This window comes from Carlito syrichta, unplaced genomic scaffold (assembly GCF_000164805.1).
Source record: "Carlito syrichta isolate Samal-C Ts95f unplaced genomic scaffold, Tarsius_syrichta-2.0.1 Scaffold306685, whole genome shotgun sequence".
In the NCBI taxonomy this organism is placed as follows: domain Eukaryota; kingdom Metazoa; phylum Chordata; class Mammalia; order Primates; family Tarsiidae; genus Carlito; species Carlito syrichta.
In genome coordinates, this window is record NW_007250781.1 from 460,090 (window position 1) to 478,708 (window position 18,619).

Sequence of the window (18,619 nt, forward strand, 5' to 3'; positions counted from 1 at the left end):
GATCCTTCCGCCTCAGCCTTTCGAGTAGCTGGAATTACAGGCATGCGCTACCATGCCCAGATGATTTTTTTTTTTTTTATTGTAGAGATGACGTCTCGTCAAGTTGCCCAGGTGGGTCTCGAACCAGCGGGCTCAGGCAATCCACTCACCTCAGCCTCCCAAAGCGCGGGATTACAGGCTGAGCCACCGAGCCCGGCTGAGTGCAATTTCTTAATCCTGGCCACGTAATCCACAGGGGACCACAGAGGGTCCACGAGTCCTCTGACATTGCAGGCACAACTGTGTGCATCAGCGAATGTGCACTTTTCTTCTAGGGAGATGGGTCCATGGCTTAAACCAAAGTATCACAGGGGCAGGGTATCTGAAGGTTAATAACGGAATAAATAAATTTGTGAAGGAATGAAAGGCCTGGAACGATGCTGTTGGAGTATCCGCCAAGAAATCCAAAGCACCCTTATCTCTCCAAGTCAAAACTTTGTAGGGCACAGTGACCAGCTGTAGATGAGTTTAAGTAAGGTTTGATCCTTGCAGGGAGTCTGACGACCTGGATGCTAGTTCCAGCTGACATTAGGCAAAGCTATTTCACCTGAGTTCCGCGTTTCTCAGCTACAAACCAGGGGCTGAAACACTCCAGCTGTGCGCACCCCTGCGATCCTAGGGGACCGGGTGCCAGAAGCCAGTCCTGTCGCCCGGCCTGGAGCGGGACGCGTTACTCTCCGTGGCCTTATGAGTCATCGACTTCCCCCCGGCTGCCTGTCAAGAAGCGGCTTCCTCCCAGGAGCTGCCCACCTCGCCCCTGACAGAATCTCACGTCCCGATCTCGGCCTGCTGTCCCCCAGGCTCCCTACTCACCTGGCCGGAGCCGCTCACCTGGCCAGAGCCGCCGCAGCGCCACCAAGGCCAGCTCAGCCCTCAGCCGATTGGTCAGCAGCCCAGCACGTCACGCCACGCCGCCGTCCACTGGCCAATCAAAAAGCGCTTATCCGGCGAACGAGCGGAAGTGAGACACTCAGAGTTGCTGCGTCGCCATCTTGGAAAGGGCAAGGCAGTCCTGCCTCGCGCTTCAAAACAACAATTCTTCAGAACACACAGTTGCCCCAGTTCACCCCGAAGCGTTTCTGCTTCAGATAACCCCGCCGCCTGCCAGGCCGTTCCCTAGGCTCATCCAACGCGCCTCAGGGGTTCACCCTGATCCAATAGGACGTCCGCTCGTCTCAGAGGGCAGTCCCTCTCATCACCTTAGTTACCGGGAAGCGAGAACTATGACGTAGGTCGCCCGGAAACAGGCGCGGCGCGGGCCGCAGGAAACTAAAGTTGACCGGAAGAAGGTGTCAGCATGAGGAAGGGGCGGGGCTGAGTGTATGGCGCGTGCGCGCTGTTTGTCTGATGGCCGTCCATGTGGCGAGTTGGGTTTCATTGTAAGGGCGAAAAGAGTAGTTATGCTTCTTCGCATGACAGTATCCTCCTCTCGCTTACTGAAATGCCTTCGTGCTCTCATAGGCTCTGTCTACGTGCCCATCCCTGCTATCCTTTTACAAGGACAGGGACTATGAGGGTCACACTCTCAGCGAGGCTTCCAGAATGTTAGGTTGGGCCTCTGGGGGTGCGAGGCTTCCAGAATGTTAGGTTGGGCCTCTGGGGGTGTGTGTCTGGTGTGCGATCAGGTGCTGCAAGAAAGATGCAAAGAATTGCTCAGAAGTTAGATTAGAAAATATAGTTTATTTTAAAAATAAATTAAGCTGGGCATGTTGGCGCGCACCTGTGGTTGCAACTGCTAGGGTAGCTGAGGCGGAAGGATCACCTGAGCCCAGCAGGTGGAGACTTCGGTGGCTGTGAGCGTGCCACTTTACTGCAGCCTGGGTAACAGAGTGAGAATCCTACTCAAAAAAAAAAAAAAAAAATTAGAAAGAGAAAGAGGATAATCACCTCTCCAAGGTAGGGGAAGGGCCCAAAGCCAGAAACAGAGCCCGGCTATAGCTCAAAGAGCACATGGCCACACCATAGCTTAGCAAGGTTGCAATGGCCTGGCAATGCCTTAGCAATGGCAGTGGCAGTGGTGACTGGTTGCTCGCGGTTGAGTTCTTTTAATCCTTCCCTTTGATGGGGGAAGGTCATTAAGGTGATTGGGTATGGTCTGCTTCATATCATCAGGAAGGTACAGGTAAGCGCAGGTACTGACTCAGGTGATGGACTGCAGGCAGATGGGTGGGTTAGTCACATGATTGTTGCCAGGGTGGTGGGCTAGATGGGAGGAGACAAATCAGAGGATTCCAATCCACAAGCTCCTTAGCAAAAAGGTGGTCTTATTATCATTTCTATGACTTCAGCCAGCTAAGGGACCTGAAAGTTTCTTAGAGATTATTATACTGAACCATGAATTGAAAGGTTGGGCTGTCCTCGTCTTGCATCTGTTGGAGATTTGCCAAAGGGGTGGGGTAGGCTGCCAGCTTGGCCTACAGTAAAATTTCTGAACGCTTTCTAAAACTTGCCTATTAGAAATTTATCTGTGCCTAACCTGTGCTGGATTCAAAGCATATGTCAGTCTAAGCAAAAATGGCTATGCTAAGGCAAAATGTGAACTAAGTTTTATTCTGTTTTCAGGGTCTTTCAGAGATGAATGATGACTGGAATAGTTGGGCATTTTAGGAGAAAAGCAAGACTCAGAACCACAAAAAACACAACTTTCTACAACCATAACTGTCTTTACTGCTCCTTACAAGTGGCAAAAAAGCACATTTATTAATCTGACTCAGGTATAGTCCCTCTGTAGTATATAAAGATAAGAAGCAAAACTATATAAACTTAAAATTATCCTAGAATGTATCTAGGCCTCCAAAAAGTATCAATTAGCTCCTTCCCAGTGTGCATGGAAGTCTTAACTGATTTGAACTCATCAATAGACAAAAAGGCCAAAGACTAACAAAGCAGATTCTCTGTCGTCTCTTATCCAAGAGAGAATAAACTATTAACTCACTTAAATAGATTGCCAAATGGTCAGAATATAAAACCAAGCTCCTAATTGTTGTTGCCACCAATGGGGAAAAAAACCCCTACCAGCCATAGGTGAATCAGAAACAAAAACAAGGATCAGTAGAGAGGAGAAAAGAAACCTAGAGATGCAGTCTGCAGTGTTGCAGTACTATTGCCACTCAGTGTTCACTCTGGAAACCTAGAAAAAAACATGCCTGTGCTTATCAGCTGCTTATCAGCCGTGTGTCCGCCAGTAATGTGGTTACCTGGTTCTGTCATTTTAATCCACTGGGATATCAGGGAAACTCCCAAAGTTGTTAAAGTGCTTTACAGGGTAAGATCATGCCTCATGCAAATATATAAGGAACATGTGCCAAAGGTTTTACTGGAGTCATTCATTAATGCTTAATTAATTCCTACAACCAGTAGGGATGTTCAAACTGGCTCTAAGAGCAATTTGACTGAGACTTTTATTTATTTATTTATTTTGAGTCCGAGTCTCACCCTGTCACCCAGGATGGAGTACAGTGGCATGCTCGTGGCCATCGCAGCCTCAACCTGCTGGGCTCAGGTGATCCTTCTGCCTCAGCCCTCCAAGTAGCTGGAACCACAAGCATGTACCACCATGCCCAGCTAATTTTTTATTTATTGTAGAGACGAGGTCTCGCCATGTTGCTCAAGCTGGTCTCGAACCCCTGGGCTGAAGCAATCCTCTCACCTCTGCCTCCCAAAGTGCTGGGATTACAGGCGTGAGCCACTGCACCTGAACAGAGACTTTTTTTTTTAAAGACAAGGTCTTGTTATATTGCCCAGGCTGGTCTCAAGCTCCTAGCATCAAGTAATTCTTCCACCTCAGCCTTCCAAAGTGCTGAGATTACTGATATAAGGCACTGTGCCCAGCCAATTTACATAGATTTATATTCTCTGCCACACAAAATTTACTTGTATTGCTACAGGCATGATACAAAATCCCACTGTGGTCTGTCCATATTGCCACAACTCTTCAAGAAAGGCAAGTGGGCCTTTCTATCAAGTGGGCCTGCACTATCTACATTCCTGAAAATTAACAAAAGAGTTTCCCTTCTTTCCCATATATTCTCTCTTAAGTCACTTCAAAGTATCCTTAACCCCCTACAGACTGTGCTCACTCAACTGAGAGAAATGAATCCCTTTTCACTCCCTTTTATCAGTGGTCATAGATTTGAAACTATATGACCCATATAACCATAAGCCTTGTAATTTATATAACTTTTTGTGTGTGATAACTATTAATCAGCAGTATGTTGTAGTGAATAATGGTTTATTTTGCAATAGGTTCTGTTAACTTCCTTACTCTATGGAAGGCTTATTCAACTCTTCAGTTTGGTGTTACTGATAATACTGTGAGATACCTTTTGGTAGCCAGTGCCAGGAAATGTGGACCATAAATGTTAACATTAACAAAATGGAGGGCCGGGCACGGTGGCTCACACCTGTAATCTTTGGGAGGCGAAGGTGAGAGGATTACCTGAGCCCATGGGTTCGAGACCAGCCTGGACAACTTGGCAATACATTGTCTGTATAATAAATCAGAAAAATTAGCTGGGCGTGGTGGTACATGCCTGTGGTTCCAGTTACTTGGAAGGCTGAGGCGGAAGGATCTCCTGAGCCCAGCAGCAGGTCAAGGCTGCGGTGGCCATGAGTGTGCCACTGCACTCCAGCCTGGGAGACAATGTAAGACTCCGACTCAAAAAACAAAAACACCACTGTAACTTAAGTTCTATGCAATTCTCTGTCAGTCACGTAGTCAATGTACCAGCAAACCTAAACTTATAAAAACGGACTGTGAGAACTAAGGGGCAAGCATACTATTTCCAGAAATACCAGGAGCCAGGCTCTGTCTCCCTGAATTCTGAATTCAGAAATAAACTACACAAGCCAAGGTATTAAAAACAAAAATAAACAACAACAAAAAAAATAAACTTTCTGTCAGTTCCCTGTCTCTCAACTTATTGGTTTTGAGAGATAGCAGTCAATCATTTATTTGAACCACAGCAGGCAGGAATTAATTTACATTGTTATAGGCAGAGAATATTTGCATTACTATTGGGTTTCTGTAAGTTAATTTCTATCAGTATCACTACAGAGTTGTAAAATAGCATAGTCAAAGTCAAGGGTACACACTCCTTACAATCAGATGACCCAGAGGATCTTTTAAAAATGTCCAATGTTCCGGCGGTTTCTTCTGCCCGTGCCAGTTTTGGCATGTCCTCCTTTCTTTTCTCCCTTCTCTCTCTAATTCTTTAATAAACTGTTTAAAAAAAATGTCTGGCATTCCATAGAAAGTTCATCCAGTGATCTCTTTTGACTGCTTCAAAATCTTTCATAGTCTGACATATTATCATCATCTGTAACCTGACTCTAAATTCCGTATTCCTGGGTCAAACTTCTCTAACAAACATCAGATTCATCTATTCAACCTACTGGCTTCCTGGAACTACAAGTCCCAGAATGCCGCGGTGTAGGCGCCCGGCGGATGCCCCTTGGCTCTGGGCTTTGCAGAACCGACTGCTTCATGGCTTCTCCTAGCAAGGCCGTGATTGTTCCCGGGAACGGAGGCGGGGATGTGGCCACCCATGGCTGGTATGGCTGGGTGAAAAGGGAGCTGGAGCAGGTAAGAGACCCAGACCTTGCTGCTTTGGGAAGCCAGCCTGGAGCAGGGGGAGGGTGGGAAGTGGCAGGACTGAAGTTCCAACATGCATCCACCCCGTTCCAGCAAAGCCCTGTGTGTTTTCATACCTCTTCCCTGCTGCGCTCTCTTAAGCTCTAGATCTAGTGATTGAACTTTTGGTTAGTAAAACTGCCTGGAAGACTTCTCTGAGGGCTCAGATGTTAGAGTAACAGGAAACCCTTCTTAGAACTACAGATACCGAGTTTTACCCCTCCCCGTGTCTGCTTCAGGTTCAGAATTGGGACTTCCCTGATAACTTTCACAGCTATCTCCATTGCTCTCGGCTTCAGATTTAAAAAATACTACTTATGTAATTTTTATATATAAAAGGATGTATGTAACGTGTGTAAATTATGAGGCATAAATCATCAAATTAAAATCTACGACATTCCCCATCTATGATCTTCAAAATGATGTGTATGTCCCCCTATCCCATTCCCCTGCCATTCATTTGTGTTTTTCATCTGCTTGTCTTTTTCTTTTTCTTTTTTTTTTGAGGCGGAGCTTCACTCTGTCACCCAGGCTGGAGTTCAGTGGTATGCTCATGGCCACTGCAACCTTGACCTGTTGGGCTCTGGTGATCCTTCTGCCTCAATCTTCCAAGTAGCTGGAACCACAGGCATGCACCACCATGCCTGGATAATTTTTATTATGTATTTATTGGAGAGATGAGGTCTCATCAAGTTGCCCAGGCTGGTCTCAAACTCTTGGACTCAGGCAGTCTGCTCGCCTCTGCCTCCCAAAGTTCTGTGATTATAAACTTGAGCCACTGCACCTAGCTTGCTTGTCTTTTTAAAATTAAAGTATGTTTACAACCTACATATGTATCCTTTAAATGATAAATTGCTTACTTTGTCTTCTTTGTGAGCTTTATGAAAATGGTATCCTACCAGTCCTTTAAAAAATAGTTGTCCTGTGCATCCTGAGTCCCCCCTCTACCCTTCTGTAACCAGGCAGTATGTCTGTTTCATGGGTCAGGTTACCATCCTTTTTTTTTTTTTTTTGGAAACAGAGTTTTACTCTGTTGCCCAGGCTGGAGTGCAGTGGCACCATCACAACTCACCACAGCCTGGAAATTTAAGTCTCAACGGATCCTCCTGCCTCAGCCTCCCAAGTAACTGGGACTGCAGACACACACTACCATGCCCTGCTAATTTTTCTATTTTTTGTAGAGACGGGGTCTCACTTTGTTGCCCGGGCTAGGCTCAAACTCCTCCCACCTGGGCCTCCCAAGTTACTGAGGTTACAGGTGTGAGCCACTGCGCCTGGCTGCCATCCTCTTGAGTAGGTCTCTAGAATAGAATTTCAGGGTTGTGGCAGCAAACCATGGTCAGCTACACACCATAGGGTCAGGACTGGAGCTTCGAAGAGGATGAGATCTCCAGCTTTTGCAGCATGTCTCTGCCAAGTTCCATACAGTCTAAGCACATTTGTTCCTGCCTTTCTATAGATACAGGCCAGTAGAGGTAAATTTAGATGTACAAATGAAGATATAGGGCTCTCTTTATAGAGACCAACAGAGCTGGCTAGATATATAACTACAGATGGTGTTTACGAGGAGGGACTGTGCTTTCCTATGTAATCCTGTAACACTTAGCCCACTTCAGTTCATAATATAAGCAGATACTTACTGAATTGATAAAGATCATATTAGCCGTCTCATTTCTTATTAGCAAAGTATTAGTTGTAATTAAGCTCTTTTATTTTGTGTCTTTTTTTCACCCCTCATATCATAGATACCTGGTTTCCAGTGTTTGGCTAAAAACATGCCCGACCCAAGTAAGTTTTAAACTTGTTTTTTAATAGCCTCATCTTGTTGAGTTTCTATCTTACAAACATTGTGGTAGAGAACAAAAATATCACAGTGGAGAAACCAAAGGTTAATATATATATATAAGAATGAATAAGGCAAGTACCTTGGGGAGGAGGTTATAAAGCACAACCCAGAAAATTCTAGTAAGGACCAAGAAAAGCACTTGGGCTTGGTTAAAAACTTAATTTTCAACTTGGGAGCCACTTAATTTCTCTTCTGTAAGTCTACAAATATTTTCAGATAAAATTTGTAGTTACATTTGAAGCAGAAATATGATAAAACTTTATAGCCACTGTTTGAGATCCTAATATTTTAAAATGTAATATTGCTGCCTTGTTTTGTCTATGACTTGCCTCAGGAATCTTTTCAGGAGGAAAGAATATGATACATGTAAATTTTGGAGAGAATGGTTGTCAAGAGTGATTTTTTTAAGTTTAAAAGTTTATATTAGAGTTTCAGAATTATATTTTATTATTTCTTCAGTTTTTTCTTTCAGTTCTGTTGTTGTTGTTTGGGTTTTTTGTTTTGTTTTGTTTTTGAGACAGAGTCTCACTCTATCATCCAGGCTGGAGTGCAGTGGTGCAATCATAGCTCACTCTAACCTTGAACTCCTGGGCTCAAGTGATCTCAGTGGCTAGGACTATAGGCCACTATACCCGGCTCATTTTAAACACTTTTTGTTTTTTTAGAGACAAGGGTCTTACTATGTTGTCCAGGTTGGTCTTGAACTCCTGGCCTTAAGTGATCCTCCCATCTTAGCTTCCCAAAGTACCTAATATCCATCAGTTTTTTTGAGTGCGAGTCTCACTTTGCCACCCAGGCTGGAGTGCAGTGGCATGATCACAGCCACCACAGCCTCAACATTCTGGTCTCAAGCAGTCATTCTGCCTCAGTCTTCCAAGTAGCTAGAACCACAGGCATGTGTCACCATGCCTGGCTAATTTTTTTTTAATTGTAGAGATGAGGTCTTACCAAGTTGCCCAGGCTGGTTTTGAACCCCTGGATTCAGGCAATCCTCTTGCCTCGGTCTCCCAATGTGCTGGGATGACAGGTGAAAGCCACTGCACCTAGCTTCCCTCAGTATTTTCTTACAAGAACATGGTAAAAAAAAGATAAAGTAAAGCTATTTACCAAAATTAGATATGAGTCATTCAAATAGCAACACACACACATCTTTGGCTCTGAAAACAACAGCCCATTTCTCACTGTAGTCCTGTAGTCTTAAAGCTGTTGGGTAGGGCCAGGCACAGTGGCTCAAACCTGTAATCCCAGCACTTTGGGAGGCAGAGGCGAGAGGATTGCCTGACCCCAGGGGTTCGAGACCAGCCTGGGCAACTTGGTGAGACTTCGTCTCTACAACAAATCAGAAAATGAGCCTGGCATGGTGGCATGTGCCTGTAGTTCCAGCTACTTGGAAGGCTGAGGTGGAAGGATCACCTGAGCCCAGCAGATCAAGGCTGCTGTGGCCTTGAGGATGCCACTGTACGCCAGCCAGTGAGACTCCCAACTCAAAAAAAAAATGAAAAATAAGAAAAATAAAACTGCTGGATAGTCATCTGAGAGGTGGGACAGCATTAGACTGCAACCGTACCCCTCAAGTGACAGATTTTTTCTTTACTCTGAACCCTAGTTACGGCTCGAGAGAGCATCTGGCTGCCCTTCATGGAGACAGAGCTGCACTGTGACGAGAAGACCGTCATCATCGGCCACAGCTCTGGGGCCATTGCGGCCATGAGGTGTGCACCTTGTGCAACTGCGGTCCCTTTACAGGTTCCAGTCATTCTTGCTAGGGAAATGCCTTGTGTATGTCTTAAGTTTTTCTTGGTGGATCAAACCTGTCGTGCCAGAAATTTGGGAGGCCAAGGAGATTGCCTGACTTCAGGGGTTCAAGACCAGGGTAGGCAACTTGGCAAGACGTCATCTCTATAATAAATAAAAAAATAAGCCAGGTGTGGTAGCATGTGCCTGCAGTCCGAGCTACTTGGAAGGCTGAGGCGGAAGATAGCCTGAGCCCAGCAGGATGAGGCTGCAGTGGCGGTGAGCGTGCCACTACACTCCAGCCTGGGGGACAGAGTGAGATTCTGACTCAATAAAAAAAGGAAGATGTCAGAGGAAATTTCTGACCTTGAAAGTAGAAACAGAATCTGCCCTAACTTCTTGGCTTTGCTAGTGGGTTGAAAAAAAAAATACTGCTCTTACTGGGATGCAGTGATCCCTTTTTAATTTATTTATTTGTTTTGAGTCAGAGTCTCACTCTGTTGCCCAGGCTGGAGTGCAGCAGCATACTCACAGCCATCACAGCCTTGATGTGCTGGGCTCAGGTGATCCTTCCACCTCAGCCTTCCAAGTAGCTGGAACCACAGGCACATGCCACCATGCCAGGCTCATTTTCTGATTTGTTGTAGAGACAAAGTCTCACCAAGTTGTCCAGGCTGGTCTCAAATCTCTGGACCAGGCAATCCTCTTGCCTCTACCTCCCTGGGCGTGAGCCACCGCACTCAGCCTGCAGTGATCCTTTTAAAGCTTTAGTTGCTCATAATCCCAGGGGCTTTCTGTCACTCAGCTCTGATGCCATTGCTACCATCTTCCCTCTCTCCTCCCAGCTAGGCTTACTGACCTCCTTGTAGTTCCTGGACCGTGCCAATTGTACAACTGCCGTAGCCAGCTCTCACCCCTCTACCTGGTGCACTCTGTCCCTAGACACCTGCATGGCTTTCTCTTCCCTTTGTCATCTCTGCTCAAATGTCCCCTTTTGGTGAGGCTTTCTCTTGTTACTTTGCATGAAAGGCAACCTCACCCTTCTGGCTCCTGTCCCCTTCGTATCTTACTATCTGCAGCACTTTTCACCACCTGACATCCTGTATGTTATTCTTGTCTTCTCCTGCCAGTAAGATGTAAGCTCCATGAGGGCAGGGCTCTGTTCCCTCTGGGACTGAAACCCCAGTGCCTACAAGAGAGCCCAGCATATGGTAGATGTCATTGAACATTTGTTGGGACTGTTACCCCTTACCCACCTATGCCCCCCAGGCCTTAGGATTCATGAGCACATCTCTGATGCTTCCATTAGAACATCAAGTTGCCCTCTTTAGCCTTCTAAGGCCCAGGGGTAGAGACTACGCTGGTTGAATAGCCCCTAAGGGTTGGGCTTCTTCCATATTTGCTAGGCTAAATGACAAAGGATAATACAGGGGGTGCCAAAAATTGATACACATTTTAAGAGATGTTATCAGCCGGGCTCGGTGGCTCAGCCTGTAATCCCACGCCTTTGGGAGGCTGAGGTGAGTGGATTGCCTGAGCCTGCGGGTTCGAGACCCTCCTGGGCAACTTGGTGAGACCTCATCTCTACAATAAATCAAAAATCAGCCGGGCGTCGTAGTGCGTGCCTGTAATTCCGGCTACTCGGAAGGCTGAGGCGGAAAGATCGCCGGAGCCCAGCAGGTTGAGGCTGCGGTGGCCGGGAGCAGCCACTGCACTCCAATCTGGGTGACGGAGTGAGACTCCAACTCAAAAAGAAAAAAAAAAGAGATGTTATCTATGTATTACTTTTCAAAGTTGAATTAAATTTCAGTAGCAATGTGTAGTATGACGTTCGTGCAATTGTGCTTCCGCCATTTTCTTTGACTGTCCTGCCTGTCACATGGTGATGCCAGCATTCGTTTGATTAATACCATCTTTTGAGTGAATGTCATACTTAAAATATACATTTTTTGGTACCCCCTATAATTTTTATTTGTCCTAAGCAGTCACTTCAGATGGCACATGAATTGCATGTCAAGGAATCTTGCCAAATTCTATAACCTTTCAGCCACACTGATTGATGCTACAAGAATAACACTTTTCAGTATGAACCTAAAAATTATGGTATAGTCATAGGGTAAGCAATGTTTATAAGCTGCCAGGGGTTGTTTGGAAAATGAAGAGGTCCCTTCATTACTGAAATTTGTCCCAACTCCAGTCCAAGTGAATTTTTCTCAAGCCATTGGCTAGCAAAGCTGTGCTTTCTTTTAAGGACCCTAAACATACTGCAGGATTATTAGCAACCTTCTCTTTTTCTTTTTTTGAGTCGGCGTCTCACTCTGTCCCCCAGGCTGGAGCGCAGTGGCATTCCAGTGACATTCCTTCTGGGCTCAGGCAATCCTTCCACCTCAGCCTTCCAGATAGCTGGAACCACAGGTGGGCACCATCATGCCCGGCTAGTTTTTTTATTTATTGTAGAGACAAGGTCTTGCCAAGTTGCCCAGGCTGATCTCGAACCCCAGGGCTCAGGTAATCCTCCCACCTCTGCCTCCCAAAGTGCTGAGATGATAGACGTGAGCCACTGTGCCTGACTTGACAGATTACTTCTTAATCATAAAAGGGAAACTGTGCCTTTACACTGGAGAGGTCAGGTAGATACCACCTTAAGCAAGTGATCAAACTTAATCTTACCGATAATAGGCCAGATTGGCATCATGTACTCTCTGATGTGATGGAGTGAGAAGGACACGTCATCTACATAGTATCCTAACCAAAAATGTTTAATGTGCAGGTCAGCTGGTCTATACTCTTAAACAATGTCAATACCACTTAAAATAAATTTTTTTTTTTTGGTTGAAGCCTCACTCTGTTGCCCAGGCTAGAGTGCAGTGACACGCTCACAGCCACTGCAGCCTCGACCTGCTGGGCTTAGGTGATCCTTCCACCTCAGCCTTCCAAGTAGCTGGAACTACAGGCATTCGCTACCATGCCTGGCTTATTTTTTGGTTTATTGTAGAAATGAGACCTCGCCAAGTTGCCCAGACTTGACTCTAACTCCCAGGCTCAGGCAATCCTCTTGCCTCAGCCTCCCAAAGTACTGGGATTACAGGCTGAGCCACTGTGCCTGGCCAAAGTAAAACATTTAAAAGTGCCTAAGTGTCATGAAAACCAAATGTGGGCCGGACTTGATGCCTCAGCCTGTAATCCCAGCACTTTGGGAGGCTGAGGCGAGAGGATTGCCTGAGCCTGGGAGTTCAAGACCAGCCCAGGCAACTTGGCGAGACCTCATCTCTACAATAAGTAAAAAATTAGCCAGGCATGGTAGCATGCACCTATAGTTCTGGCTTCTTGGAAGGCTGAGGTGGAAGGATCGCCGGAGCCCAGCAAGTCGACGTTGGGGTGGCCTTGAGTGTGCCATCGTACTCCAGCCAGGGCGACAGAATGTGACTCCAACTCAAAAAAAAAAGAAAGAAAACTAAATGTGATGCATTGTCATCCTTGACTGGATCCAGGATTAGAAAAGTTTTAAAGGACATTTTTGGTGCAGTTGGAGAAAAATGAATACAGATACTACTGTGTCAATGTTACATGTGTTGGGTGTGCTAATGTTATTGTGGTTATATAAGGGAATGACCTTATGAAGAGATTCATGCTAAAGTAAGAGTGAAATGTGGCAAGCTTAATGAATCTAGTTGGCTTGTTTTCAGCTTTTCCAAATTTTTCCATAGGTTTGTTATTTTTCAAAATAAATGGCTGGGAAAAAGTTCAGGCCCAAGAACAAAATACAAACCTTCTTTACTGGTACAAAGCCCTCTTGAAACTATTACTATTCCATGACTTTCCTTAGCCTAATCTTTGCTGAGGGAAGGTACTGTCTGCAGATAGCTGGATTTCTACTTGCCAGGCACTATAACGAGGCACTGTGGACACAAAGATGACTCGTGCCTGCCTTATGAGCTGCTGTTTCACTGAGGGAGATAGATGTAACACAAGTGAATAATACAGGGCACGGGGCAGTGTGTGGTAATAAAGCTCCATTTTTGGTATTGTCCACTGTTTCTTAAAATATGGTTCACAGACCACTTGCATTAGCGTCATCTGGGTTGGAGGAGGTATTGTACCTCAGAATGTAGATTCTGGACTTCAGTCCCAACCTTCTGAATCAGATGCACCAGGGCCAAGCCTGGAATCTGCATGTTAATCAACCAGGTGACACTGATACACACTAAATGATGAATGCCCACATCAGAGAATGAGTACACATCTCTTGTGTATTAGGAAAGTTTTGCAGAAGTAGTCTGGACTTCCTTGGAAAATGAATAGGAAGTTCATCAGGTAGGCAAGGCTAGGCCTGTAGTTCTGCAGTTTCCTTGCTGTTTCTCTCACTGACCTTAATAGCATGTAACATGTTTTCTTTTTTCAAAATTAAAAAAAAAATTTTATTATTTTAAATTTATGAGACAGTTGGATGATGAAATCATATTGAGTCTGACCACCTGGCACATACCTTTTTTTATAATCATGTTTATATATGTTTTTCTAATTATATGCCCTATTATATGTTATATATAATACATATGTACTCTATAAGATATATTTGATAAATATATGTATTATGTAGGTTATGTATTATATATTATCTAGAAAAATATAAAAAGAAAAAAATCTCACCACTTCAAATATATCCCTGTTAACATTTGATATTCTTTGCATTCATTACATATATTTTTTTTTTTTTCTTTTTCTTTTTCTGAGTCAAGAGTCTCACTCTGTTGCCCAGGCTTGAGTGCCTTGGCACACTCACAGCCACCACAGCATCCACCTGCTGTGTTCAGGTGATCCTTTTTCCTCAGCCTTCCAAGTAGCTGGAGCTACAGGCATGCACTGCCATACCTGGCTTATTTTTTGACTTATTGTAGAGACAAGGTCTTGCCAAGTTGCCCAGGCTGGTCTTGAACCCCTGGGCTCAGGGAATCTTCTCACCTCCTCCTGAAGTGCTGGGATTACAGGCATGAGTCACCACATCCAGCCATTATGTATATTTTTATTTATTTTAAAATTTTATTTATTTAATTTGTTGTATAGGAAAAGTACATCACCGTGTGCATGTTGTATGAGAGACGTGTTCATCACTGAGTGTATGTTGTATGTGGTAAGTCCATCACTGGGTGCATGTTGCATGAGGTGTGTCCATCACTGAGTGCATGTTGTTTGAGATGAGACCGTCACTGAAAATGTTTATGAAAATATGTGACACTAGCCCGGGCAACTTGATGAGATCTCATCTCTATAATAAATAAATAAGTAATTAAAAATATGTGTTTATCTCTACTGTGTATTTTCCCTTTTTTTGATTTGGAGTCTTACTCCATTGCCCAGGCTGGAGTGCAGTGGCATACTCACGGCCACCCCAGTGTCAACCTGCTGGGCTCCAGCAATCCTTCTGCCTCAGCCTTCCAAGTAGCCGGAACTACAGGTACGGGCAACCATGCCCGGGTAATTTTTTTTTTTTTTATTGTAGCAACGAGGTCTCGCCAAGTTGCCTGGGCTGGTCTCGAACCCGTGGGCTCAGGCAATCCACTCGCCTCGGTCTCCCAAAGTACTGGGATTACAGGCTGAGCCACTGAGCTCGGCCCAACTACAGTGTATTTTCTATTAGTCCATAACTAAGTGCATGTTGTGTAAGATGTGTCCATCACTGGGAGCACATGCTTTCTGTAGACTATGATCAATGAGTTTTTAAGTGGATTACTATTTTTTTGGTGATAAGATTTCAGATATTAGCTGACATAATTTTTTCTCTCTCCAGGTATGCAGAAACACACCGAGTGTATGCAACTGTGTTAGTGTCTGCATACACATCAGACTTGGGGGATGAAAATGAGCGTGCAAGTGGTAAGGCTTAAGGCAGAAATCCCAGAAAAGCCCTTCTCTAGATGCCGGGCTGTCCTGGTTATAAAACAGGACTTTCTTCAGATAAGCTAAAAATTCTAATAGTACACGAGAGATTTATCACCCATCGTGGGATGTAAGTTGGGTTCTTTGAGAGGTGGTAGACTTCTTTGTAACCCATAGTCTAGAACTGAACCCTAGAGACCTGGTTTTAGTGGCCACATACAGCCTCTTCATAAGTAGCTATGGTATCAAGCTCTACAGATTTGAAAATACAGGAAGTGTTTCCAATTCACACTTAGGCTCTAATCCTTATGTCTGTGCTAGGATCCTCACTAGAGAGCTTAGGTATCTAGAATGGAGATTATCCATCGGCACTGATAGGTTATTTTTTTTCCCCTCATAGGATACTTCAACCGCCCCTGGCAGTGGGAGAAGATCAAGGCCAACTGCCCTCACATTGTGCAGTTTGCCTCCACTGACGACCCATTCCTTCCCTGGAAGGAACAACAAGAAGTGGCCGATAGGCTGCAAGCCAAACTGTACAAATTCACCGACCGTGGTCACTTTCAGAACACAGAATTTCATGAACTGGTTACGGTGGTAAAATCTTTCCTGAAAGTACCAGCATAGACAGGATGATTCTGCTACTTTGCATTCCAGTATAAGGGTAGAGTAATAATGTCTACTGTCAGATGATTACTAAACATATAAACATCCAGTTAAATTCTAAAAGTGCCTGAAAAACAAACACAAGTTTCAGTGTATAATCTGTTACAAATAGCATTTCCATTTTCCACAGAGTCTAAAACTCCCTCAAGACAGCAGTATTTTCCCCAAAGGGGAAAAGGTATGTAAGGACATATCAGCCACCCTTCTGTATCAAAGTGAGTGAGAAACAACCCCAGTTTCCTGATTCCTATTCCAGTTAAAAACGAAGCTTTCATGTATGTTGCAGGCACTGCATTCTTTTCCTCTTTGAAATAAAGAGGTTTTATTTTATTGGGGAAAGAAAACATGACTGAAAGTCCAGAGTATTAGCATCAAGCTCAAAAACTAGCTGCTGTTTCAAACAGGCTCAGGAGAGCAAACCCAGACTAGGGACTTTGCCTGGGACACCTGCCCTTCAGTCCTTTGGACATGTTGGGAGAGACTGACATGTAAGGATGCTGCATTGGGTCCGTCCAGGCCAGGCAGGAAGAAGCACAGCATACATATGTATGGAATATGAACATAACTGGCCAGATGTGCATAAGACCAGCACGGCGGGGATCGGGGAGAGCTAGTGCCCCGTCACAACTGCTGCTGTGTGGAAATGGGGTAAGGTGTTGCCAAGTTTCTGGTTTTCTTGAGGGAAAAACCTTCACGTATTAGTTTTTAAATCTGGGGAATGTATATATATGTAGCTACAATCCATGCATACATGAATCCAGTCTACATATGGATTGTTAGTTGGCAACAACAGTGTAAATAAAAAAATCGACAAATACTGCAAGACAAAATTCCAGCCATCCACCTGTGATCTTGGCCATATGCATTAACTTAGCCAGGAGCTTTTAGATGATTGTCTAGAAAGCCAGAGAAAAGCCTCAGATAACTAAAAATGAACATAATGTTGAAGATGGAATTATGGCAACTGTTTAGATTTTGTGGCGAAGTTCTAGGTGTGTTTTAAAAGAATTTTTCCACACCTCATGCTTTGTAGAGTTTAGCCTTTCTAACATTCACGGCCCCTGGGATGCCTTTTGTGCACCATTCCATGGTTTTTCTTCTGATCGTGCACCCTCAAAAACTTTTTCATTTCTTGGCCATTGTGATCCCTAAATAATTTCCAGTAAATTCACACTTGATGTTAGAGCCTAAATTTGCTGCAGAAATGTGGTTTCCTGCACTGTTTATGCCTAAAGAGGATTCAGAGCCATCATTTAAAACAGAAAGTCTTTTGGTTTTTCAATGTGCTTTGACAAAAAGTCAGGAAAGATGCTGTCAACTCTGAACAGCAATTATCTTCAGGGAGTAGGAATTTCGGTAGGTACAGTGTGGTGGATTTTCCCATTTTACTTGATCCCCAGGGAGATTATTTGAATTTGGTACACTGAACATGTATTACTTTTATAAGTAACATAATTGAGATTTAGAATAACATATTTGACTAGTAAAAAGCAAATTAGATAAATCAGTTGAAGAATAATGTTGTTCAAGAGGCTGTGATTTGACCAAACCTATAATCAAGGTTTGATTCCACCAGAATTATTAGGAAATTAGACATTGTATTACTTTCTACCTTGTTTTATGAAGTCCTTTCCTAAAAAGCTATAAACGTATACAAATAACAGCAGTTCATACAACTTTATTGTCTTCTTCCTCTGTAGAAATAAAAAAATGTACAATTGAGAAAGTCGATTCTGATACTCTTTATTCCTATAAAAGTAATTAAGATAGGCCCATATAATTGTCGTGCTCTGCTGCCAAGTAAAGTAACCAGCCACGGATAGCTATAACATTAAAAATTCAGTTCTTCAGTCAAACTAGCCATATTTCAAGTGCTCAAGTCACTGGTGGCTAGTGATTACCTTATTGGGCAGCAGATACAGAATATTTCTGTCATTATAGAAAGCCCTATTGGACAGCACTGGTCTAGTGATTACCTTGTTGGGCAGCAGACACAGAATATTTCCATCATGATAGAAAGCTCTCTTGGACAGCACTGGTCTAGTGATTACCTCATTGGACAGCAGATACAGAATATTTCTGTCATTCTAGAAAGATCTCTTGGACAGCATTGCTCTAGTGCATGTATTTTATATTCTTTCCCTCACCTACCACCCAAGAATGTATCATAGTTCAAAGTAAAGGTGACTCAATTTGAAATTTGACTAGTTTGCTTAGTTGATTACCGTCAAAGTCATGGGTCTATAAGATGTACTCACCACTAAACTGAGATCTGGGGAGTTTCATGGGAGAATCTACAAATTGTTCACAAAAAACCAGAATCATGGACTCTCATGATTTATGTTTGATTCTGTATGGATCATCACTAAACACAGAAGGGCCTCAACAGACTCAGGGGAGTATCCTCAGGTGAGCAAAATACCTAATACTAAATGGAAATCAACTGTAAGGATGAGGATTTTACTTATAATCTGATATTTTGGTGCTGTCAGGAGTCTAGAGTCCTACAATTTGTTTTGGTCACAGTTTATCCTTGTAGGATAAATAATCCATTTAACTATTCATCAGAGGTGCTGTATTTTTAAATTGTCGTCTTTTGTCTCCTTGTTAATATTCAGAATTAAAAATATCCTATGTGAAAAAAGCTTAAAGGTTCTCTTTATTCTGGGGAGGCAAGGAATTCTTTTCCTTTAGCTAGTGATTGTAAGCTCTAAAATCAACCTCTGGCTATCAAGACATAATGCAGAGTCAGCTGGGTATGGTTGTTCACACCTGTTATCTAAGTACTTGGGAGGCCAAACTGGGAGGACTGCTTGAACCCAGGA

General features: G+C 43.9%; 2 protein-coding genes across 3 annotated transcripts in view; one reads left to right on the forward strand and one right to left on the reverse strand.

Annotated features, from left to right (window-relative positions):
- SEC23B (Sec23 homolog B, coat complex II component) overlaps positions 1 to 1,264 on the reverse strand; it is a 36,921-nt gene extending 35,657 nt beyond the window's left edge. Inside the window, exon 1 of one of the 2 annotated variants that reach the window (XM_008063230.2) lies at positions 853 to 1,264. The gene's annotated coding sequence lies outside the window, so the exon portion shown is untranslated. The remainder of the gene's footprint in view (positions 1 to 852) is intronic. The other variant, XM_021715112.1, reaches the window with a different exon arrangement.
- A 4,238-nt stretch (positions 1,265 to 5,502) lies between these two features.
- RBBP9 (RB binding protein 9, serine hydrolase) lies at positions 5,503 to 18,439 on the forward strand. Its single transcript, XM_008063231.2, has 5 exons — positions 5,503 to 5,623; positions 7,417 to 7,459; positions 9,124 to 9,229; positions 15,040 to 15,125; positions 15,529 to 18,439. Exons 1-5 carry the CDS (start codon positions 5,525 to 5,527, stop codon positions 15,753 to 15,755), a joined length of 561 nt encoding a protein of 186 aa, XP_008061422.1. The 5' UTR covers positions 5,503 to 5,524; the 3' UTR covers positions 15,756 to 18,439.
- Positions 18,440 to 18,619: the final 180 nt, after the last annotated feature.